The sequence below is a fragment of the Corylus avellana genome, chromosome 9 (genome assembly GCF_965113065.1).
Source record: "Corylus avellana chromosome 9, dhCorAvel1.hap1.2, whole genome shotgun sequence".
Classification (NCBI taxonomy): Eukaryota; Viridiplantae; Streptophyta; class Magnoliopsida; order Fagales; family Betulaceae; genus Corylus; species Corylus avellana.
This window is the reverse complement of record NC_142498.1, coordinates 21,111,419-21,134,897: the sequence shown is the minus strand read 5'-3', so window position 1 is coordinate 21,134,897 and position 23,479 is coordinate 21,111,419. Positions and strand designations below refer to the sequence as shown.

Sequence of the window (23,479 nt, the reverse complement as noted above, 5' to 3'; positions counted from 1 at the left end):
CCTGGCCATGATCAACAATGATTTGTTAACGAAGTGATTCATACGGTCATACCAATAAAATAAATTATCTTGCACCGAATATAGGTTACGTGTAGTAAAAGTAATTCAGACAGACGACTCTTGAGAGTTTTGTCCCATGTATAGGATATCTTATTCTGGAAGGAAAGGATTTCCAGTTTAAGCTCTTTCTTTGTCGAACATTAAAATGTGGGCTAGGCCCTCTGTTCGGTTTGAACCAGTGAAGCCCATCAAAGCCTCAATATTGGTTTTAGCCCAGTACTTTAAACTTTAACCGATCAAGATTCTCTATAACTATTAGGTTATATTCCTTAATATAAGTTGAAAGGTTTTTTTTTTTTTTTTTCTTAAAAAAAAAAAAAAATTCTTTAAGAAAATATTCTTATGAATTTTTTTTTTTTTTTTTTTTTGCGAGAACATAAAACAAAAGAAAGATGATGAAAATTTTATCAAACTACGTATTTTAATCATCTATAGCTTTGGATGGCTAGGAATTAGTAGATGATGGGTGGCCACCCACCACGTCACGACTCATGGAGGACATGAGTAGCCGCCACAAGGCCAACACCCACTGACAATGTGTTTGGGTGAAGTGATCCACCCATATTTTTATTGGCATAAGAGGGGGGAAGGAGCGTGGATAGCCGTGTCATGACTTAAGCCAACTTTCATAAATGAGTATGGTTCCATTGACAAATGGGGTGGTGGGACAACCTCACCCCTCCTCTATTGGTTGGTGGGGTAACCCACTAACACCCACTGATAGTGTATTTGGGTGAGGTGATTCACCCATGTTTTTATTGGCATAAGAGGGGGGAAGGGGCGTGAATGGTCGTGTCATGACTCAAGCCAACTTCTGTAAATGAGTATGGTTCCATTGACAAATGGAGTGGTGGGACAAGATTACCCCTTCTCTATTCGTTGGTGGGGTAACCCACCAACACCCACTGATAGTGTGTTTGGGTGAGGTGATCCACCCATGTTTTTATTGGCATAAGAGAGGGGAAGGAACCTGAATAGTCGTGTCATGACTTAAGCCAACTTCCGTAAATGAGTATAATTCCATTGACAAATGAGGTGGTGGGAGAATCTCACCCCTCCTCTATTGGTTGGTGGGGTAACCCACCCACTCCACGGTGTTGGTGGGTGGCCACCTCTGTTTTTTTTTTTCCTTTGATTTTTGATTTTCTGTTTTTTGTTTTTTGTTTTTACCATGTGTAAAGGTGATACTTATGTATGTGTTAAATGTATGATAAATGCTATTTTACTCTTCTTTTTTTTCTTTTTTCTTTTTTTTTTCTAATTCATGCTATTTTACTGTTTTTTTTTTTTTTTTTAGAATATCATGCTATTTTACTGTTGTTTTCAAATTAAGTTGTTTGAAAAATAGTCTTCATCTGCTTTGATCAATCGGGCCATGATTAGAAGCAAAAAAATCAATTGGGCCCAGCTCTCGGAGCGTAAAGGGCTAATATCTCCGCAAAACGCACAGCACCACATACTTCACCACACACGAGTTGTTATGACACTATTTGTCTGTCACAATTTGTCCATCACCAACCATCCACTCACTTTAAAAGCCCCTCCTCAAGCGTCTTTATAAACCAACCGCTTTCAGCAATCCCCTAAAACCCTAGCTTAATACCTCGCCGTCTTGCTCTTCTCTATCCGCCAAATCTTCGCCTTCTCATGACCAAGCTCTCCTTTATCGATTTCTGGATACGCCACTAGGGTTTATTCTTGCTCTAAGTCTTGTTATATATATATATATATATATATAAAGGGTCGTTTGGAGAGGGCAAAGGATGAGTCTTTGAATTGTTAAGAGTGCTCGAACTTTGTTTGGGCGCTATGATTCAACAATCTTGAATAGGAAGATCTGATGCTCTCTTTTTCTCTCTCAATCTTCCATTCTCTTATTTTTAATTTTTTGTTTTTGAAAAGAAATTTGTTTCTATTTTCATAAACAGCCAATGATGATAGTATTTGGTTTACCGAAATGCAGGTTTATGGTAAACTTGCATATTTGTCGAAATCCATGAACTAGGACGGTCTGAGGCTTTGTTTCAAGCTCTTTGCACTTTTTTGTTGATGGATTTTGTTATATTTTTCTTTTGGAAATGCATTTTTGAAGCATCTGATTTGGGTCTGACGTTCTTGACTAAATACTCTCTACAGTGTTGTGGATGATGAGATCATCAATCATACAGTTATCCCTGTCTGATGCATTGATGCTGATTATTTGTATTCTGACACACATTGTAGGGTTCTTCTCTTTTAAATTTTCTTTCTATTTATGAATTGTAATTTTAATATTATCTTTCCTCTGCATAATTTTATTATACTTGAATACTTTCTTATGGGATTTGTTATTGTTTTAAATCGTTTGACCGTCTATTATATAACTATAATTTCATTTGTGTGACCTACTAAAACCTTCTGACCATCAAGTCTTAATCATCACCCAACAAGTTAGAACCATAGTTTTCTATAATTATAATTGAATAAGATTTAAAATCTTACTTTTCTGTAAGTAAGAGATCCATGAATTGTATCAGAGTTTTTGACTGAGAATGGATTGGTAGAGAAGATCTTGATTGGGTTGGTGTTGCGGAAGGAGAGGGCGAAGAAAAGATCTCGACGGGTGTTTTAACAATTTTGATTTTTTGTTTAATCATTTTATCAATTATAGACGGCAGAAAAGTTGTCGAGCTAAGTCTTTCTGCAGTTAATGTAACAAAACCTATGCATCTCATAAGACATCAAGAAAGTTAAAAGAGAAATGGTACATACTGTGGCACCTCTCTTTGGATTATGATTTTTTTTTTTTTTTTAACAATAATTGAGCCACGGTTGATAGTTACGGGCCACATCGTTACGGCCACAACCCAATGATGTGGGTGAGATGAATGTGTATTATGTGGTATTTGGTGTGTACTATGTGATATTTGGTTAAAGATTATAAAAAAAATAATAATAAAAAACCAAATTTGGTCCATAGGTTTTCATGTGACTTCAGTTTAGTCATTAGGTTTTTCATTTCGACGATAAATTCTTCAAGTTTTTATCGGGTTTCAAATAGGTCTCTCAATTGGATTTAAAATGAAGAGCGATAATTAACAATTGGAGAATTTCTAATTTCTCCCCAATTGGAGGGAATCCGAATCTAATAATGGCATGTCATGTCAAACCAATAAATTTAATGTTATGTTGGTATTAATTGATTGGTCTCACATGACATATTGTTAATTAATTCAACATTAAATTAACAGAATGACCTATTTATTTAAAATCAAAGAAAAATTTAATTGTCAAAATTAAAAATTTAGGGATTAAATTGAAATCGGAAGGAACCCTAGAGACTAAATTTAATTTTTCCCAACAGTTAATTTAAGAGTTTTGCCTATAGAATTACAAAGATACAAAGTAGCAAAAATAATCTTACATAGCAAATTGTTCATTGAAAATTTTGGATTATGAATTACACTTTTTCATACAAATATACTGGACCTTGAGATACAAACTTCACAGCTACCTAGGCTTACAAGTTTCAAGGACAGATCACTTCAGATGGACAACTACCTATTCCTAAACCAAGGCAAGCTTCGGCCTTGGTTCAATGTGGAAGATAAAAAAGGAAGATAGAGAAGCCTTCCATTCTTTATTATGTGGACAACAAAGATAGATGACCAACGGAGGAAGCAAATTATCTGCAGGAAAGAGTAAACAGGCCACATCCCTACCAAGTTCCTTCTGTTGTGCCAATTATCAAATCCATGGCTAAAAGGAAAAAAAGTTCAAAATGCATACCAGTTTATTCAGCGCCGTTTCCCTATCTCCCAATTCCTCCATTCAACTGAAAATTTACAAGTCTACTTAATTGTGATGTAGCGATTTGTACCATGCTTGGCCCAGTGGTCCTTCAGATCAACAGGATTTGAGAGATCATGGCCTTCTGCTGCAAGGCGGCTAAGCAGCTTGCTAAAGGCACTTCCACTCATCTTTCGCCCACCTACTCGGGCATGCCGCTTGTTGGGCACCGCTGGTAGAGGATACATTGACATGGTGGTCGTACAGCATGAAGATTGCCACCCCCCATTTCCCCATTTGTAACACTGTCTGAGCATTCCAGTGCAGGAGCATACAGGTGCAGGCATGGTAGACTCATCAAATGCAACCTGATTTAACCCCAGGTCCTGCCCCTTCCAATCAGATTTTGAAACGCCTGTCTGTCTGTTCAGATCATCAGCTCCACCATCCATATCTTGCCCACCCTTCCACTCATGTGTCTTGCCAAACATCATCTTATTCAAGTCATCATTCTCCCTTTTAAACTTCCTTGGAGGTTTAGAAGCCTTCTTATCAGATGACGCTCCCTTGGTCTCCTTTGTTCGTTTAGCCCGTCGTGACTTTGCAGCCTCAGAAGCAACTTGTGATATTCCAAGGACATCACTTGTGTGCATTTCCCTTGCATTGTAAGAAGCCTCGCCCTTGTGGGGTAAATGATGTATGTGCTGCTGAGGGTGGTGCATGTGCTTCACCCCACGCGAGATTTGGCATCCTGGTGGGCATGGCGACATATTGCCATTGTTCAAGGAGTTTTCCCGGTATTGAAGAGTGGCAATGGCATTGTCTCGTTCCAATAGAGCATTATTTCGTTCTGCAATTGCTGTATCTCTTTGCAGAAATGCCATGTCCCTCTCTGTAATAGCCGTCTTTTTTTCAGAAAGGGCCAAATTTCTTTCTTGAATAGCTGCATCCCTTTCCGCCATAATGGACATTATCTGTTTCATTGTCGTTGGCTGATGTTGCATCATCCACTGCAACAACAACACATCACATCAGGCATTCACAAACAAAAATGTGTTCATCTATGCTTTACACACATTGTTTTACATACGCATTATCCCTAGAAAATTGCTTCTAGTACCTGACTCTGAGCTGCTTTGTGTCTTCCATTTTCACGGTGCGCTCCATCATCCATCTGAGATCCACAAATGGCTGTAATAGCAGATAACAATTTCAAACCTTGAATTTAAGTGCAATTCTCGGTCAATCAAGCACCACAACTTATTCAGGCTACAGATCCTGTATGTCAAAGCTAAGAGACAAAACTGTTCATATATATAGGAAGATGGGCATACGGAATAGAAACCCATATTGGTGTAAAATATCTGTATAAGAAACAAATTGCACATAAATCAAAAGTTTAAGATCAACATGCTTCCATTAAACCATGTCCCACATGATGCAAAAGAGCCAATAATGAATATAGACAAGCCAAGATGGTCACATATATGCAACTGATACTCAAGGCTGCATATGATGAAACCTGGTGCACAAGTTTCATTCGTCAGAAAGACCTAGAAAAAAGAGTCTAAGGAAGCTCATATCAAATGAAAATGCCGCTAAAATGGCTTTTAGCCAAAACCATAGATGCAAGCCCAGATGTAGAGCTAAAGTAGAAATTAGTTCCGAGAGCCCTAAAGTGCATACAGAAACAAGATATAAGACTGGACGACGACCTCGAGCAGAAGCCCATGAAAATTCTTAGCATTGAGCAGATAAAACAAAAACATGCACATCTTGAACATGTCACTTCACCATTGGTAACAGGTGTGTGAATTTTCCAAGTATAAACACTGAGCCATGCAGAAATATAGCATGACATGGTGTAGAAACAATGTGAAACATTACTAGTATATCACAAAGGTAATGACCAAGTAATGGGCCAATATGAGCAAAAGAGCTAGTACACTTGGTATAATGTTTTTTCAAATAGTAACAAACATCCTCTCACTTAAGAACCCTAAATTTGACTATGCTTCATTGCAATATGTAACTTGTTTTGACTCTGATGAAAGAATCATGGATTGCTAACTCGGTAATTTTGCTCTTTACTTCTTGGCTATTGGCGTTTTATGCTTGTGCATAATTTATGACTTCTTCAAAACCCTATCAGATTCATCCCATCATGTAAAACGCTTCCTTTTTAGTAACCAAAAGATGATGGCAGTAGGAGCAACCAATGAAACAATCAAAAGAATCATCACATAGCTAAATATGCTTAATTGTCCAACAGTATTGCCAGATCAATGCATTACTTATTTAATGTCATCAGTCAATCCTAGTTCAATCCTCAAGCTCCCTTTCACAGTAGTAAGTCCTACTTTTATCTTCTCGATTACCTTGGCAAAGTAGTGAATTGTGAGCAATAACAAAAGGCCCAAGATGAGCTGTCTGAAAACCATAACAGTGTTTAAACACAATTATAGGAGCACATATTTGTTTGACGTAATTTAGCAAATATGAGTTTAAACCCATTAATGTTATTGAATTCTTTCTCTACTTATTTCTTTCATTGCTAAACATCCAAGAGTTTCATAACATGATATTTGCTTCAAGCATCAACCGCATCCCTAAGAAACTAAACCCAATTTAGCAAGTCTATTAATGGTCTGAAAATGATGGGCTTTATGCAACATAATATATGGGCAGGTATTTCAAAAGCATACATCTCTTATCCGCGAAGAAAAGGAGCTATAATTACTTAAGCAAACTACAAAATTGCACCCAAATGACATTTCTAAGCACGAAGCAAGCATTCATTTCTTTCATAACTTCCTCGAAAAGTAACTGCAGCCAAACTTACAAAAGGGTTCTTGAAAATCCAATCCTGAGCTGAAACCCAAAAGACAGAAACTCAAAATCCATTTCCAAAACAATCTTAAAGTACGAACTATTTGAAAACACATAAAACCCAATCGAAAAAAAAAAAAAAAAGAAAAAGAAAAAGAAAAAAAGAACCAACATCAATCACCACACGCACAGGTCACAAAAATCAGTTTCTACTGCTCCAGAAATGCACAGAGACCCAGTTGAAGCACCAACAGACACAAATTTTGGTACACGATTGTGTTTGGTACTGAGAAGTAGTACTAATACTAATACTGATGATCAAAGACAGGAAATTAAAGCATAAGAAAGAGCTGAGAAGAGGAATCGAAGCTTACCGGCAGGAACGCAGACTAGTCGAAGACCCAAATCGAAAGATCAAAAATTTGTGGAAGACACCGTTGGGACAGAGAGGCTTAAAGAATTCTCTTTTCCACTCTGTGGGGGGTTTTTACCTGTCCTTGTCTACATTGTTGCTTCTACTGTTCCTTTTCTTTTTTCTTTTTTTTAATTTATTTTTTATATACCGTCCTTTTCGAGCATAAAGATACAAAAATCTATCTGGGGTGCCCTATGCGTTGTGCTGCCCTGAGCTTCCTCTCTTCTTTGTGCAGTAAGCATGACCAAATTTTGACTGCTTGTTCATCTTCATGACATGGCTCCGCAAAAGATGGGATCGATTCCTCCAAAATTTCCAGAATAATTCTATGAAAAAAATCTAAATTCTTTTTTTTTTTAGTATTTAATTATTGTATTAAATTACTAAAAAAAAAAAAAACATTGTAAATGCCATATCATTACCAATTCTGTATGAATTTTTCACTTCAATATACGCCTTATGTCAATGAGTTTAATAACGAGGTCAAAATTGTCATGCTAAAGTTAAATTCAATGAACTAATCTTTCCAAGAAAAATCTTTACAAGCAACCGTGCAACCTGAGCGTAAAAAGGCTTTTGGCTTTAATTATCGGTTGTTAAAATCGGTTAGTGGAGCTACAGAAGTGTGAATCGCAGAGAAGGAAGAGAAAATTGTATTTTTTTAATTTAAAAACTCTTGCCACGTTAGTTTAAAAGATTTTCTGAGTTCATTTGTTTAGCTTTCTAGCACTTCTCGTGAAGCTATACATGTAAATATTGAATGTGCATAAAATTAGAAGGTTTGACCTGAGTAATAACCTAAACTCAATTGTGTATTTGGGCTCATCATAGTTTGAACTTTTTAATTATGACAAATTTTTTATTCAAACTGAGTTAGAGAAATTATATTATACTGATATCTCTGGTAGAGTATATGATTTTTACATGCATTTTTAATTAAGCATGTGTATAAAAATTAAATACTCCAAATATAGGTCACATTAATAAACTAGATTGAAAAAAATCTCCACCCATTCAAAAACGTTGTGCTTCTAAATATTAGGTTGGGTCATGTTAGATAAAATCCCAATCTAAATTTATCTGAAATGCTTTTTTTTAAAAAAAATAAATAAATAAATTCAAACATCAAATTCTTGTTAAAGTAACGCAACTCTATCTGAGGCACAAGCTAAAACTTCTTAAGGCTAGCTACAGTCAAGTCGAGAACTTTCGTTATTGCAATTGACATTTCTCTTGACAACTCATTCACTGGACTGCCTAAAAAACCGTCGTTTTTGGCAACTCCTTTCTTGGACCATGTGTTAACTGATGAGATGAGCCTTTTTTTTTTTTTTTTCTTTTTCTTTTTCTAATCAAATGCGGGAAAAGATTACAAGGGATGAGATGAGCCATTTATTTGACCTATTTCCATACTATATAAGCTTTATATTTATCTATGATGATTGAAGTGGAGTCTTTGTTGGGGTGTTCTAAGTTCCTAACCCCTCATTGCAAAAAACAGTGACATTATTGACGTGTCTAAAATAAAAAGTCAATAAAAAAATTTCACTTATATTCTCTTTTTCTTTTATTATGTGAAATCTCACTTATTAAAAAAAAAAAAAAAATTAAATTAAATTGTTTCAAAAAATATTATCAGTTTTGGGTCCTTCAACCGTGCCAAGGGATGAAATAGCAGAATGTAAATAACCATAGAATTACACCAAAATGAGGCCCTTTCTTTTTGTAGTTAGGACATATATACCTGTTTTCCCAAACATAAATCATCGTTCTTTGCTACAAATTCCACCAAAGAGGCTTTGTTACACCAGATATACTGTTGACTATATGAGCAAAGTGGCCGAATACAGATGCTTTATTACTCTATGCGTTCCTTCTCAATACTTGACTTACTAAGAACGAGAACGCCAATTACAATGAGCAGGGCACCTGCAAGCCACTGTCAAACAAACCTTCTCATCAGAATATGAACAAGTGCCAAAAGGCCACTGAAATTAATTTTCAAAAAAAAAAAAAAAAAAACCCTCTCCCTGTTAGAAGAATAAAATCAATCACTAATTAATATTATTATACCCAAGCAAATATATGAAATTAATATATGTCAAGACTGGAATCCAATTATGAAGTAAGGAACTTATCAAAAGAATGTTATATGGAAAGCTACAAAAGTCAGTTTCTGAAAGTGTAAACTATCAAAAGATTCCAGAAAAGAGTAGGAAATAAAAGGTTTAGGAGACAAGAAAGAGAGCCAGCTGGTGTGAGCCCATGTATTGGAAGTTCACACGCTCAACTGCATGACAATTCCTCTCACATCAAAGGCTCCACATGACACACAAAAGTGCATGTCTCTAAACCAGACCTACGGCCTCCATACTTCCTCTCTAGCAGCCAACATCCTAAGCACCATTCTGGGCAAAATACAAGATATCCCCAAATGGACAAAACACCAGGTTCTTAGCAGTAAAATAGTGCAAAAACATATTATCTGACATCCACAATAATGGATGTCTCCCTTTGTCATATAGGAATTTGATAGATTTGCAGCAACTACAAAGAAAAATCAAATGCATTCTGGCCTTTCCCCTGTTTAGGGGCATTTTTCTTTTTGTTCACTTTTTTGTAGTTATCACCATTTATTCTCTCCAATTTTCTTCCATAATTTAATCCACAATGGCAAAAATTACAAAGACAATAAAATAAATATCATCAAGCTATCGTGCCCATGCATCATTTGCAATATTTAGACAACTCACTCGCTAGTTTTCAAAAAATGGATAGTTCAGGCACCCACTTTCCTAGAACCAGGACTCTTTTTACTCAGAGAAACTAGCACTGCATCTGCATCAACTTAAATGAAAAGATTCCATAGGTGCGAGATATTGTTTAAACTCATGGAACTAAAGAACTTTTTTGTTTTTAATCAAAGCAGGTCATAGTCTATATTAAGATTTGCATATTAGATTAGGGAGTTATTTACAGATTTACCTTAAATGACAATGCTTCTTCAAACAAGAAGTATCCAGCTAGACCAGATGAGAGGAAGTTGGTAGCGAAGTTTGTTACGGTAGCCTGTAGAGATGAGAGAGCTTTAAGGCTGTTTACATAACATCCCCACATTGTCACATTGAATAATATCACCAGGCCATATCTAACAAACTGTTTGGATATAAGAGTGGTCAGAAATCAACACATGCCAAATGGGAGAAGAATAAAACAGAAAACAAAGCGAACAAGCGGAGATTATTGTTATGTGATATCATGTATCAATGTTGGCAAATATCAAAGGAAGAAAAGGTGAAATGTTTATGTGCACACTTGCAGGCACGCACAGTTCACACTAATATGTGAGACTTAGTGAATTGAAAACAATTGTTCTTGTGTGAATATTAGGATCATGATCCTCTAAATTTTCCAGGATAACCCCACGGTCAATTTCTTAAAATCCTAACAATAATTCTCAAATAAATTCTTCAAATTTCGTCAGCTCAATGTACAACTCAATAGAATACAATTAATTAAGAATAAAAAATAAGGATCCTTTAAAGATGATAAAATATAAACTATTTAATTAAAAATAATGCTTAGAATCTTAATAAATCTAATGTAGTGTTACCTTAAGAAATCTAGAGGACCCAGATCCTAATCCTGTATATTGGTTAGAGTCTCCCACAAGGAAAGGAATAAAAATTCATGTGTGTTTACAATAGTGAGTAGTTTTGAGAGGTATCTCCTAATTGATGGACAATGAAATTGGCTTTCTATAACACACATGCGGCTTTGGGGAGCTGTAAAGTGATTGTGTTAACCATGCTTATACTACCCATATTTGCGGTTGCTGCTCACGTTGTGTTTGTAGATTTGCCTAATAGATTAACCAACCAGGGTTGCGTATCCAAACCCTTTCTCTATCCATACGTATACAAACTAAGTGAAATTCATCGCGTTCGAACAAAAACTTTGGCATGATTAGCAAAAGAAGAGACATCAAATGCAAAAGGTACTCTGACGTACAAACAGTTGAATGAAAGGAATCGATCGGCGGCATAAGTATCCCAACATGTGAACTAATTACTTTCAAATAAAAATAAAAATGTGAAGTAACAGTTCTAGGTTGGAATGTGAGAAAGGTGAGTGTACTTGAGAGGTGAATAGCTTTGCGGAAATGGCAGCAAGAGCTGCGTTAAGTCCGGCTGAGACTGCCCACGCGTAGCCCTTCTTATTTCCAGCGTCCATCGCAGTGTCAGATTCGGTCCTTCAGTACCCGAAGGGGAAATGTCAATGGTGCATTGATTTTTCCTTTTGTCCACTGGAAGCCATTGGGTACATAGGGTTGGGCCAGAGAAACTGATGTAGCGGGTTCTGTTTTCGGTTTTTTCTTTTTTCTTTTTGAAGTAACTTTTTAACTTATGAGGCCCATACTATGACACTATCCGGTCGGTGTAAATAAGCCATTTTACAACATTCAATCACCATATAACACATTATCAATTTTTTTTAAAAAAAAAAATACAAAAATTAAAGCGGAAACAAAAACACCAAATCAGAATGAGAATAGCACAAGGGATGAGCTCGGATAGCCGGCGAGCATGGCTCGCTAGCCACGCTAAGCCGTCACCCAGCCATGGGTCACGCCAAACCCATGGTTGGATCTGGCCAGCCGTGCCCCGATTATGAATTCCTCAAAAGTCGTTTATAATACCTCAAAACTCACTTTTGAATTCAAAACTAAAACATATATGTGAAAGGTTAACCTTTTAGGGATTCTATCACCCTAAAGGCCGAAGAGGGTGACCCACGGCTAGGTGGTTGGGTCTGGCCACCGCCGTTTCAGCAGACCCACGAGTCTCTTTTCATTCTCTCTTAAGCTCATAAATGGCATCATCCATTGTATTTTGTTGTAGGTTATTTTTGTGCACTTTTTGTACTTTAGCTTATGTGTCATTTGTTAATTGGAGGCTGTAAATATGGGGTTTTAAGGCACATCTGGATATAAGTTAAACTCATGACTTATACCACAACATCATTTTTCTCAACTAAAAAATCAACTTCTTTGCACCAAATGATAATTAAAAAGCTAATTTTCATACACCAAATTATATCACCCGTATAAGTTAGACGATGGAATAGGATATTAGAGCAGAGACTCCGGTATTGAGGGTTCATAAATGGTAGGAGGTTACGTGGTGAGTGTTGAATTAGAACGAATAAAAAAATGTTTGGGAAGACAATTCCTCCCAATTTTTCTCAGCTCTTTTTTTTTTTTTTTTTTAGTTGATTTGACATCACTGAGATTCAACTCAATTTTAAATTTTTTAACTTTATTCAAAAATTTATATCATTCAAACAACCAAAACATAATCTCAACTATTTTTTTCTCCTCGATATTCATAATTATGAATTCAGTTCACCAGAATATAAAAAAATCACAAACCCAAATAAGCCCTATATGATTGATTTGAATTAAAGACATAGTATTTTTATTTCTATTGTATTTTATTATTTTACTTGATGTGTCAAATTTCTATTGAAAATTGTAAAAAGTGAGTTTAGAGCATCTTCAACAGTGTTTATAAACTAGTTTTTTTAGTTAAATTTAGTTATTTTGTTAACTTTTCTTGCTTCAACAGATACTATAAAATATAAGATTTTCCTACTACTGCTACAATGAACTTTCATATTTATAAGTTACTGTAGCAAATTGTAAGTAATATTTATTATAATTTCTCTTTCTTTCTATTTTTTTTTAATATTTTATCTCTCCTTCTCTCTTTATTTCTTTTTAAGGGGGAAAACAAGAAAATGATAAAAAAAAACTAATAAAATAATATTGAAAAATAATATTTAATTAGAGTAGATAGTTAAAATAGATATTTTTGTTAGAGTGTGTAGTGAAAAACCAATAGCTAAAATGAAAAAAATTGTATTTTAAGTAATAAAATAAAAACTCTTGTTGAAAATGCTCTAATTACGTCGTGATATAAAAGACTCTCTATTGAGGGTATGTTTAAGATTGTATTAAAAAATATAACTTTTGTCAATGAAAATAACAAGAGACATTATTATTTTTAAATACCTACTTTTGTTTTGAGCTTTTTTAGAGAGAAAAAATAAAGTTTATTTTAAGTGTTCTTTCTTTTTAATCAAACAGACAAATTTTTACTTGAAATAGCTTTTTTATATACTAAAACACTTTTTTAATTTCTTAACGAAATACTAATCAAGCTCTAACCTTCCTGTTGGATCTTGCCAACCATCTCATACACGGCAGCTGCTAATTGAGGTTTGCTGAGAATAATCTTGAACCAGTCCGGAAGCAAGGAGAATTCCATTATTAAAAAAAAAAAATTTGTCCATATTAATGAAAAATCCCGGCATCTGATATCATGATATAAACGGTTGGATGGACACTATCGTACTTTTTTTTTTTTTTTTTTTTGACATGTTCACACAAAAGGAAGAGGAGATGCAAACGATCGTACTAATTTGTTTTTTTTTGTTTACTTTTGATAACCAACTAAAAAAAACCAACTTAAACTACACGTACAGGCAATAGAGCACGTGGTTTTATCCGGCACGGTCAAATTTTTTTTTGACTCGGGTGAGTTACTCGAAGCACGACTCACTCAACATTCCTCTCACAAAAGAAACACAACTCGGCTACGCTGGCGATCCGTGCCTCACATAATCCCACCAATAGCAGATAAATCTCACAGTGCCCCAACCATTCAAAAAGCATCACACGGATCTAAACGTTTTCAAAGATTCCAATCCCTCTCCTAAATCCCGTTGAAGACTTGAATTCCACGTCCCCCTCACGGCCTATATAAAGCCCCGTACTTCAGCCGTATCTGTCATTCAAATTTCGATCTCAGATTTTCGGACAATCAGAAACCCTAGGCCCTCTTCTTAGAGTTCTCGAAGGTACTTGACCTATTCTTTCCTCTTTGGCATCTTTAGTTTCTAGGTTTTCTTGGTTCTGATAAGAGCGTCTTGGTTTGCGATTTGCAGAATCGTTTGTGTTGTGTGCTTTCGATCTGAAGAGATATGGCTCGTACGAAGCAGACTGCTCGCAAATCGACCGGTGGAAAGGCTCCGAGGAAGCAGCTCGCTACTAAGGTGCGTTACATTAGGGTTTCGCTTTAGGCTCTTTCTTTCTTTCGATAGTAAATAGTTTCTCTGAATAATTTTAGGGGAAATTTTTAGTTTCTTTCGCGGCTATTTACTGAATTGTCTCTTTGAAATCGATTAAAAGTATGTTTTCTCGGGGAGTGGGTTAATTTTCTCTAGAAACAAACGGGTCTTGGGTTTTTTTTTTTCCCTTAAATTTCTATCGTCAATAGAACGTTTGAAACACGGTTCTGAATTTTTCTTATGTTGACCATGTAAAGGCTGCAAGGAAGTCGGCTCCCACAACCGGAGGAGTCAAGAAGCCTCATCGTTATCGCCCTGGAACTGTTGCCCTTCGGTAATGATATTTGTTTGATTGTTTTTTTTTTATTTTTTATTTTTTATGAATTTAAAGGATTTTCCTTGGGCGATTTATTTTCCTTTTCAATTCCTAACATATTATCCTTTGTAAATGAAACAGTGAAATCCGCAAGTACCAAAAGAGTACCGAGCTTTTGATCCGCAAGTTACCTTTTCAGCGACTTGTTCGTGAAATTGCTCAAGACTTCAAGGTATATGCCTTTCATGTTTCGATGCCAATAAACTTGACGAAAATAAATATTTTCTTCTGTTCTCTTTGTGGGATTTGTGTTTCTCATATTATTTTTTGTTGGGCTGTTTTCTTTTTTATCTTCAGACGGATTTGAGGTTCCAGAGCCATGCTGTTCTTGCGCTTCAGGAGGCTGCGGAGGCCTACTTGGTGGGTCTATTTGAGGACACCAACCTGTGCGCAATTCATGCCAAGAGGGTAACCATCATGCCCAAGGACATTCAGCTCGCTAGGAGGATCCGTGGCGAGCGCGCTTAAGCAGAGCGCTTTATGTTTTGCTTTCAAAGTTGGATAATTAGGTTATGTCTAGTTGCTTTGGATTTTTTGTATAGTAGTTAAAAACAAAGGATTACTACATTGCCAATTCGCCTCAAACTTGGCTAATTTCGTAGCGGTTTGCTATATGAATTTGGTGTTTTGACAATTTAATTCAAATTCTAATTATTGTGTTGTGAAAAATTCGTGGGGAACATGTTTGTGAAATTTATCCAATGCATTTGTGGGATTGATGTATATGTATGTTGCATTTGTGGGATTGGTGTTTTGACCTGGAGTTTTCACGTTAATTCTTTTATTCCTCTGGATTATTTGTATCTGAGCTTAAAATTGGCCATCTGGCCTGTGAATCTTCTTGATTCTTGTTAGTAATCCGACCATGGGGCGCCATTGATTCTGGGCCTTAGGACTCATTGAACCCCCTTGCGGAAAGTTGAAATTTTGATGCAGCCGAAAGGTTATTTCGTAGGAAGGAATATATGGTCGCGGTTTTAGTGGCGACTTTTCTTTTTGGTGTGGTGGCTTGACTTTTTCTGGTCAGATTTTTGTTTTTTTGTTTTTGAACAGTGACTTTTTCTGGTTAGAATTGTTGCACATTGCAACTCAATAATAAATGTACTTTTTGACATTGTATACTTTTGACATACCTGATGAGTTATGAGGATCGAACTGAACGTGGGAATTACCATTTGGGCTATATAGCCCATGGGGCCAGCTCTTGGGCCTGCTTTTGGTCAATTAAGTAAAATGAGCAGGCCCAATTCTTCCACCTCGTAACATTTGTTACGTATGGGCCTACTGCCCAAGTCGTGCGCAATCACTAATGGGCAGCATTAGCCACGAACTGTGTCCTGTTAGCCACTAGCAAGGAAGATGCCATTATCATCCCGGACTTCAATACGCATCAAATCATGGATGATGGTTTGCTTATGGTCTGCTCCTTTGAATTTGCTTGTATATGCTTAGCCGCATCTAATTGTGTCTGTTGTCTCGTAACTTCTGATCGAAGTGGATTTCGTTTGTTGGCTTCCATATTCGCCATATAACAGAGGTCGCCATGCACATAAATTAAATTCATTCTATTTGCCGCGCCCTTCCATTCACCTAAAGCTTTACAGAGATCACTTTATATTTGAGCTGAAGGGAGACAACCACTCGATGTCTGCTCGAAATCCGTTAGATGGACTCGAGCGCCGCGTGTAAAACTGCATTACCTTGCGTGGAGCGGCTCACCTCCCATTTATTTATTTATTTTATCATTGTCCAAAATATCATTACATTTATTGCTACCAAAAGAACACAATTTAAAATTAAGGGAAATATTGATAAGATCACTTTTTTTTTCTTTTTTTTTTTTGTTGCGATTTTTGCCTTCAAGACCCATTTTTTCAATTTTAATTTACAGATTTGAGACCTAATTGAGTATTGAGTATAATACAGTCATTTTAAATTCATGTTTTTGGATTGGTTAAATAAATAACAAAAAAAAAAAAAAGTACAATTATGCCCTATCAATTTTTTCTTTGAAAAAACAAGAGAGAGAGAAGGAAATATGTGGTTGGTAAAGTAGACATGGTGTGCATATGGTAAAGTTAATTATTGTTACTTTCTTAAAAAATAATTGGAAATATATGATGAGAATTAAAAGCGATGGAGTTGATTAGATAGGGCGACAAAAGGGTTTAAAAGGAGCAGTTTTTTGTTTTTTGTCTAATTAAAAAAGGTTGGAGGGGGAAAAAGAAGCCGTTGATGTAGTCACTCTGTGGTGGGATTGGGAAGATGATATCCATGCACTGCAACGCCTACCCTTTATCCACACACACACCCGTGATTTCAATGGCTCTCTTTCTATTTATATAGCCCGTGACATCCAGACTGCCGTGTGACTCGTTTGAAGACAAACGTACACTGCACCTTCTTTTTTTTTGTTTTTTTGGTTAAATAGTTTTTAGTAATTGCGTTTTGGCTTGTTATGAAATTATTTTTTCTTTCTCTTTTAAGTTTAAGGTTTTAAAATGAAGTGAAATTTAGGTTCTGAATTCTTTGCCATTCACATTTTCTTGTGACTTATGAATTCAATGGACTGCCGGTAATGATTTTAAATTGGCACCAAGTGTTTTTCTTCTTCTTTTTAATTTCCTTAGTTCTTGAGTAATTCAGATGTTCGTCTGTGCATGCACGTGCATATTTGGCATCATGAAAACGTAATGAAATTTCGTTTATAAAAACATTAACAGATTAATATTGGAATGAGGAAGTTGTCTTTTTATCTGTGTCGTTTTCGATCACCTTAATTTCTTGATCACGTAGGGATGGGACCATGCGGAGCGATAAGATTTTTATTTTATTTTTTCTGACAAAACATTGTCCTGCGTTGGGTTTGAAGCTCACCAGTCACCAGTCACCGGCCAGTCATCTCCTTGTGCATGAAAGCTAGGGGTGCATGCTTCCATGTGAAAGAGAAGCCACTTGTGACAAAAGTTTGAAGCCTATAGCTTTCTTCGTTTTGGTTATGTAGAATCTGCTACGCCACGCCAATCGCTGTATTATTGAGTGCTAGCTGACAAATATAAATCATCGTTATACAACAATATATACAAACGCGTTTACAATGTGCGTGTGAGAGCGATAGAGAGATAAATTGTTAGAATTTCTAACCTTTTTTTTAAATTATCTTTTCCAAATGATCTGGACCTCACTTTCATTTAAGAAATATATATTTATTGAATGGACCAAATTATTTGATAAAAAAAAATTTGAAAAAAAGTGTTGGGATATATAATATTATCCTTGTTAGAATATATTGAACATGAATATCTGTGACGTGTGATATTGGGTTTAAAAACATGATTTTTAATTAAGCGTTTCGGTGAAATTGTGTCTTGCCTTTTAATTAAAATGCAGTTTGACATTTAAAAATAGGTACACTTTTGAGTTTGGACTTGCGAAATTATAGGGCCAATTAATATACTCTTAATTCTCTCAAGAAAAATGTTAAAGACTCAACTATTTTGCCAAACTTGAGGCCAACTTTTGCCTTATTTTTTAATTTAAAAAATAAAAAAAGATTTTGCAGTAATTTTCATTTTGGTTATTCTTTTTTTGGTATTTTTAAAAAATAAAAACTATATTTTGCTTCAAAAACTTTTTCCTTAAAAAATAAAAATACAATGGTCATTATTATGAATAAAAATACAATTTTTATTTTTTTTAAAAATACCAAATAAAAGAATGACTAGAATAAAAATTATTGCTTCAGAAACTTTTTTAATTTTTAATTTTGTTATTTTTTTAAATTAAAAAAATAATAATAAAAAGTTGGCCCTAAATTGTCCCCAAGTTAGGCCTGTATCATTCCTCTTCTCTCAAAGGATACTAAGGCTCCGTTTACTTCGACGTAAAATGGTTTCCGTCGGAAAATATTTTCAGGGAAGTCATTTTTCCTAAAAATGTTTTCCACCGAAAACATTTTACGGTGTTTACCGCGCGCACGGAAAATCAAATTTTTTTTAAAAAAATATTTTCATTTAATTATATTAACCTATAAAATATAATTTTTATTCAAAATATAAAAATATTAATATAAAATAATTTATGTTTGATTGTTAAAATTTGACAAAAACAATCAACCTATTTGAGAATATTTTTGGATTTTCTATTTTTTTAGAAAAAAAAAAAAATAGTGAAAGTACTGTATCTAAAAATGTCCATACATCAATATTATGAATATTCCACATCTCGGAAGATTGATACATATGAAAGGGCAAGTAAGTTACTTTCATCTTGCTTGAAAAAAAAAATTACCATGAATTCTAAAAGTCAACCAGAAATATTATAATATTTTGGCCAAAGAACTATCATCCAAGTTAATTAGTATCTTACTACATATCAATAATACGCAAATTCTAATTTCCATGATTTTTGAAGATGTTGTCCAACCAAAACTTTCTAAGCTTAGCATTCTTTACCAGAAATCCTCTTGCTACCTTCTCATCTCCATTCAAATGGTCGAATCTATCTACAAACAACATAAAAATGGAACCAGTTCAGCAACCAAGTGCTTCAAGGATGGACTTAAGGCCATCCCTTTCTAAGCAATGGGCCAGTTCAGCCTAAAAAAAAAAACAAAAATAAAAAGCATGTCACAACATTAGACAGAAAATAAAGTATTGAAAAAAGAAAAAGGAGAAGAAAATAGAAGAAACAAGAAAAGAAAATAAAGCCATCCCTTTCAGCACATAACTCAAGCAATTTTTAGAATAGAAATACATGCATACAAATTATTTAACTTTATTCAAAGGAAGGCAGGAACTAAAAATCTGATACTGAAGTGTATTAAACATCAAAACATATCACTCATTGCATCACTTCAGCAACGATAGAATAAAAAGCTAGCCATCCAGCACACATGAACAGGAATAAGAACTAATTACAAGATAAAAGGCATAAACCGAGATATCAAACAATTAAGAAATGAAAATATATGCTTATAATAAAAATAAGATAATTAAAGTGAATTACAACACTCAAACATAGAAAAAAACAAATGCATAAAACAAACCATTCTTCATTGCATCGCTGCTGCGCGCACTTGGCCAACGACAGCTGCTGCTGCTGCTTGTCACTTCGGTCCATGGAGAGCAAGAAAATCCAGAGAGAAAAATGGTAAAAGAGAGAAAAAAGAGGACAGAGGTGGTGGTGGTGAGGTTGAGGAAGTGAACTGGGAGAGAGAGAAAGAGAGAGACAAAGACAGAGACCCAGTTGGTGATGTTGCTGTTGGTGAACTTCTTCTTTGGCCATTTTCGTCAAACAGTTGGTGTTCAAAGCCATGGATTGCAATTGTCCAAAGTAACTGGGCCTCTCTTGTGGGTCATACTCCCCTCTTTTTATGGCTTTTGATATCACAAGTAAAATGTTCATAATCTTCCATGGCAATGAAGATTTGCTGTAGACAATAATGATGGGTGTGTGCAACATACATTGACGTTCTGAAAAAGGTTTCAAGTAAACCACTTTTGCACGACTACAATTCTTTTTGGCTCCCTTTTTACATAAGAGGCAGAGGGGGCGTGATGAATTTTACTACAAACACGAACCAAAGTGGGCAAAACCACGAGAAATTCAAAACAATCATAGCCAAATTCAACCATAAACAAAGCTACGGCATTTATTCTCTACTCTCTTCCCATAATTGCATCCCATATTCTCTTCGCAGCCAGTCAGAGCAATTAAAGGCAAAAAGCAAGAAAAACAACAGCTACCCATCAAAAACCCCAAAACAACTCTAGAAGTTCTCATTTTCCAAAATCCACACCATAGACCCAAAACCCAATCCGTCCCAACTGATCGATACGAGAGTAAAACACAATCGATGATCTGAAATTTTCTTTCTCTAGATCGAAAAGCTTCAGACAAACAGAGAAAAAATCTTCAGAAAAAATTTTATCTTGAAAAGCTTTAGAAAAAAATCGCAGATCTGACACATTAATAGGGAAAGAAACCAAAATCAAAATGCTCCATGAATTCCAGTTGTCCAACAGAGAAAGAAACCAAAATCAAACCAAAATCAAAATGCTCCATGAATCGCTCCATACATACAATTCAACAAAGAAAGAGAGAGATGAGAGTACCTGCTTCGGGTTTGAAGAGCGAAGCTCGGCCGAGAGAGAGATGAGTTGTGCAGCCTGTGTGTGTTGAGCGTGAAGGTGAAGGAGAAGCTGCAGCTGTGCGTGAAGGTGAAGAGAAATCGTCGGGTTTTTTTTTGTTTTTTTCTAATCAGAATAGCTTCGAGCCGAGGAGGGAAAATGGTTTACGAAATTAAAAATTGTAAACCATTTTCCTGAAAATGTAAAGGTTTTTTGGTCAAACCGAAATCATTTTCGGTTTGACCACTATTTTACGTCGTAGTAAACACTGTAAAATACGAAAATTATTTTCTGAAAATCATTTTACGTCGAAGTAAACGGAGCCTAAAAGAAGGAATAAGAGAAGTTAACTAGGCAAAAAAAAAAAAAAAAACACTTCATTCGGTTTAATATAAATATAGCTAATTGCCAGCAAAGTTGCGTTATTATGAATAAGACTGGGAAAACGACTAGTCGTCTCTTTCTTTTTTCTTTTCTTTTTTTTTTTCGTTTTTTTTGTGCGACTGTTATTGCATGGGTTATCCATGCAAATGAATTTGGAACAACGTGAGTAAAGAGACAAAACATCCATTTCATTATGCTGGTGTTGAGGTTGAGACAGCTATATATCCTTAACCAAGTGGAGAAAGCATGGTGCCGCTTTGCTCCAAAAATACAGAAAATACAAGTTTGAAGCCTATAGCTTTCTTCGTTTTGGTTATGTAGAATCTGCATCTATACGCCACGCCAATCTCTGTAATATTGATCAGTGCTAGCTGACAAATATAAATCATCGTTATACAACAATATATACAAACTCGTGAGATAGAGAGATAAATTGTTAGAGAGAGATAGAGAGATAAATTGTTAGAATCAGGGCGGCTAGGCATTCTAACCTTTTTTTTAAAATTATCTTTCCCAAATGATTTGGACCTCACATTCGTTTAAGGAAAAAAAAATAACAATATAAATATATTTATTTATTGAATGGAACAAATTATTTGGAAAAAATAAATTTGGAAAAAAATGTTGAGATATCTAGTATTATCATTGTTAGAATATATTGAACATGAATATCTGTGATGTGTGATATTGGATTTAAAAACGTGATTTTTAATTAAGCGTTTCGGTAAAATTGTGTCTTGCCTTTTAAAATGTAGTTTGACATTTAAAAATAGGTACACTTTTGAGTTTTGGCTTGCGAATTATAGGGCCAATTAATAGACTCATAATTCTCTCAAGAAAAATATTAAAGACTCAACTATTTGCCCAACTTGGGGCCAACTTTAGTCTTATTTTTTAATTTTAAAAATAAAATAAAAATAAATAAATAAATAAATAAAAGTTTCTGCAGTAATTTTTATTTTGGTTATTCTTTTTTTGGTATTTAAAATAAAAACCGTATTTTGCTTCAAAAATTTTTTTACTTAAAAAACAAAAATTGTATTTTTATTTTATGGTCATTATTATGTATAAAAATAATTTTTTTTTTTAAATACTAAATAAAAGAATGACCAAAATAAAAATTATTGCTTCAGAAACTTTTTTAATTTTTAATTTTGTTATTTTTTTTAAATTAAAAAATAATAATAATAAAAAGTTAGCTCCAAATTGACCCCAAGTTACACTACAAAAAAATATAGGTTTAGTGACATGGCAACTGTTCATCATTTGTTACCACATCACGATATCGTAACGTGTGAAAAGACGACACATTACCATATTTATTTCTAACGTTGCATTTTTCACATGTCACCATTTGGGGACGTGTGAAAAGTACCACGTTACCATAAAATGACGTGTTAAATAAACACGTCATCTTATAGTAACGTGTTAATAGGACATGTTGCAATAAGTAGTTAAGTACCATGCTACCATAAGATAACGTGTTAAATAAACATGTCATCTTATGGTAACGTGTTAATAGGACACGTTACCTTATTAATGTAACGTGTCAAAAGGCCACATTACCAAATGGTAACATGTCAGAATCTTTCACGTTACAAAAGTTAAAATAATTACGTCCAATTTTATAATCCGTCAGACACGTTACTATAGACACATTGCTAAACTTTAGTAACATGTTAATACCATATATATACACGTACGTTACTAACCAAAAAAATTGATTCTTGTAGTGTTAAGCTAGCCTGTATCATTCCTCTTCTCTCAATGGGTGCTAAAAGAAGAAATAAGAGAAGTTAACTAGGCAAAAAAAAAAAAAAAAAAAGAAAACTTCATTCGGTTTAATATAAATATAGCTAATTGCCGGCAAAGTTGCGTTATTATGAATAAGACTGGGAAAACGACTAGTCGTCTCTTTTTTCTTTTTCTTTTTTTCGTTTTTTTTTGTGCGACTGTTATTGCATGGGTTATCCATGCAAATGAATTTGAAACAACGTGAGTAAAGAGACAAAACATCCATTTCATTATATATGCTGGTGTTGAGGTTGAGACAGCTATCCTTAACCAAGTGGAGAAAGCATGGAGCCACTTTGCTCCAAAAATACAGCAAAATACAAATTATGGATAAGTTCATTTAAAACTTATGAAAAATTATCACGCATTTTAAGAATACTTTAAAAAATTTTAATTTTATCCATGAATTTTCAATTTGATGCAATTGACCCACTTCTATCAATATTTTATTTTATTTTATTTATTTATTTTTCATTAAACCTAACGGAAACCACTAAAAATACCAAATTACCTTCAATTTTTTTTTAAAAATTTAATTTTAAATTAAGGATAAATTTAAAATTTTATAAAATGGTCAGGGGTGTATGCAAA

At 34.6% G+C, this 23,479-nt stretch overlaps 3 protein-coding genes and 3 non-coding genes across 13 annotated transcripts; 4 read left to right on the top strand and 2 right to left on the bottom strand.

Annotated features, from left to right (window-relative positions):
* Window positions 1–1,826: 1,826 nt before the first annotated feature.
* Window positions 1,827–1,904, top strand: LOC132191173 (small nucleolar RNA snoR64a). Its single transcript, XR_009441203.1, has one exon. It is a non-coding gene; the product is annotated as a small nucleolar RNA snoR64a (small nucleolar RNA).
* Window positions 1,905–1,987: 83 nt separating this feature from the next.
* Window positions 1,988–2,078, top strand: LOC132191174 (small nucleolar RNA snoR20a). Its single transcript, XR_009441204.1, has one exon. It is a non-coding gene; the product is annotated as a small nucleolar RNA snoR20a (small nucleolar RNA).
* A 118-nt stretch (window positions 2,079–2,196) lies between these two features.
* On the top strand, window positions 2,197–2,278 carry LOC132191156 (small nucleolar RNA R38). The gene has a single exon (XR_009441188.2). It is a non-coding gene; the product is annotated as a small nucleolar RNA R38 (small nucleolar RNA).
* Window positions 2,279–3,445: 1,167 nt separating this feature from the next.
* On the bottom strand, window positions 3,446–7,167 carry BPC6 (basic pentacysteine 6). 8 transcript variants are annotated; one of them, XM_059604824.2, is made up of 4 exons: window positions 7,032–7,167; window positions 6,671–6,699; window positions 4,949–5,119; window positions 3,446–4,838 (listed from the first exon to the last, which is right to left on the bottom strand). In XM_059604824.2, exons 3-4 carry the CDS (start codon window positions 5,000–5,002, stop codon window positions 3,891–3,893), a joined length of 1,002 nt encoding a protein of 333 aa, XP_059460807.2. In that variant the 5' UTR covers window positions 5,003–5,119; window positions 6,671–6,699; window positions 7,032–7,167; the 3' UTR covers window positions 3,446–3,890. The 8 variants fall into 8 exon arrangements, with proteins under 8 accessions (XP_059460807.2, XP_059460810.2, XP_059460805.2 ...); XM_059604827.2 differs by having other exon boundaries at window positions 4,949–5,106; XM_059604822.2 differs by having other exon boundaries at window positions 4,949–5,019.
* Window positions 7,168–8,749: 1,582 nt separating this feature from the next.
* On the bottom strand, window positions 8,750–11,429 carry LOC132190107 (cell growth defect protein). The gene is made up of 3 exons (XM_059604992.2): window positions 11,210–11,429; window positions 10,058–10,228; window positions 8,750–9,011 (listed from the first exon to the last, which is right to left on the bottom strand). The coding sequence occupies exons 1-3, from the start codon at window positions 11,303–11,305 to the stop codon at window positions 8,931–8,933; spliced, it is 348 nt and encodes a 115-aa protein (XP_059460975.1). The 5' UTR covers window positions 11,306–11,429; the 3' UTR covers window positions 8,750–8,930.
* A 2,454-nt stretch (window positions 11,430–13,883) lies between these two features.
* Window positions 13,884–15,233, top strand: MGH3 (male-gamete-specific histone H3). Its single transcript, XM_059604127.2, has 5 exons — window positions 13,884–13,993; window positions 14,081–14,188; window positions 14,461–14,537; window positions 14,661–14,751; window positions 14,877–15,233. The coding sequence occupies exons 2-5, from the start codon at window positions 14,117–14,119 to the stop codon at window positions 15,045–15,047; spliced, it is 411 nt and encodes a 136-aa protein (XP_059460110.1). The 5' UTR covers window positions 13,884–13,993; window positions 14,081–14,116; the 3' UTR covers window positions 15,048–15,233.
* The last annotated feature ends 8,246 nt before the right edge of the window (window positions 15,234–23,479 follow it).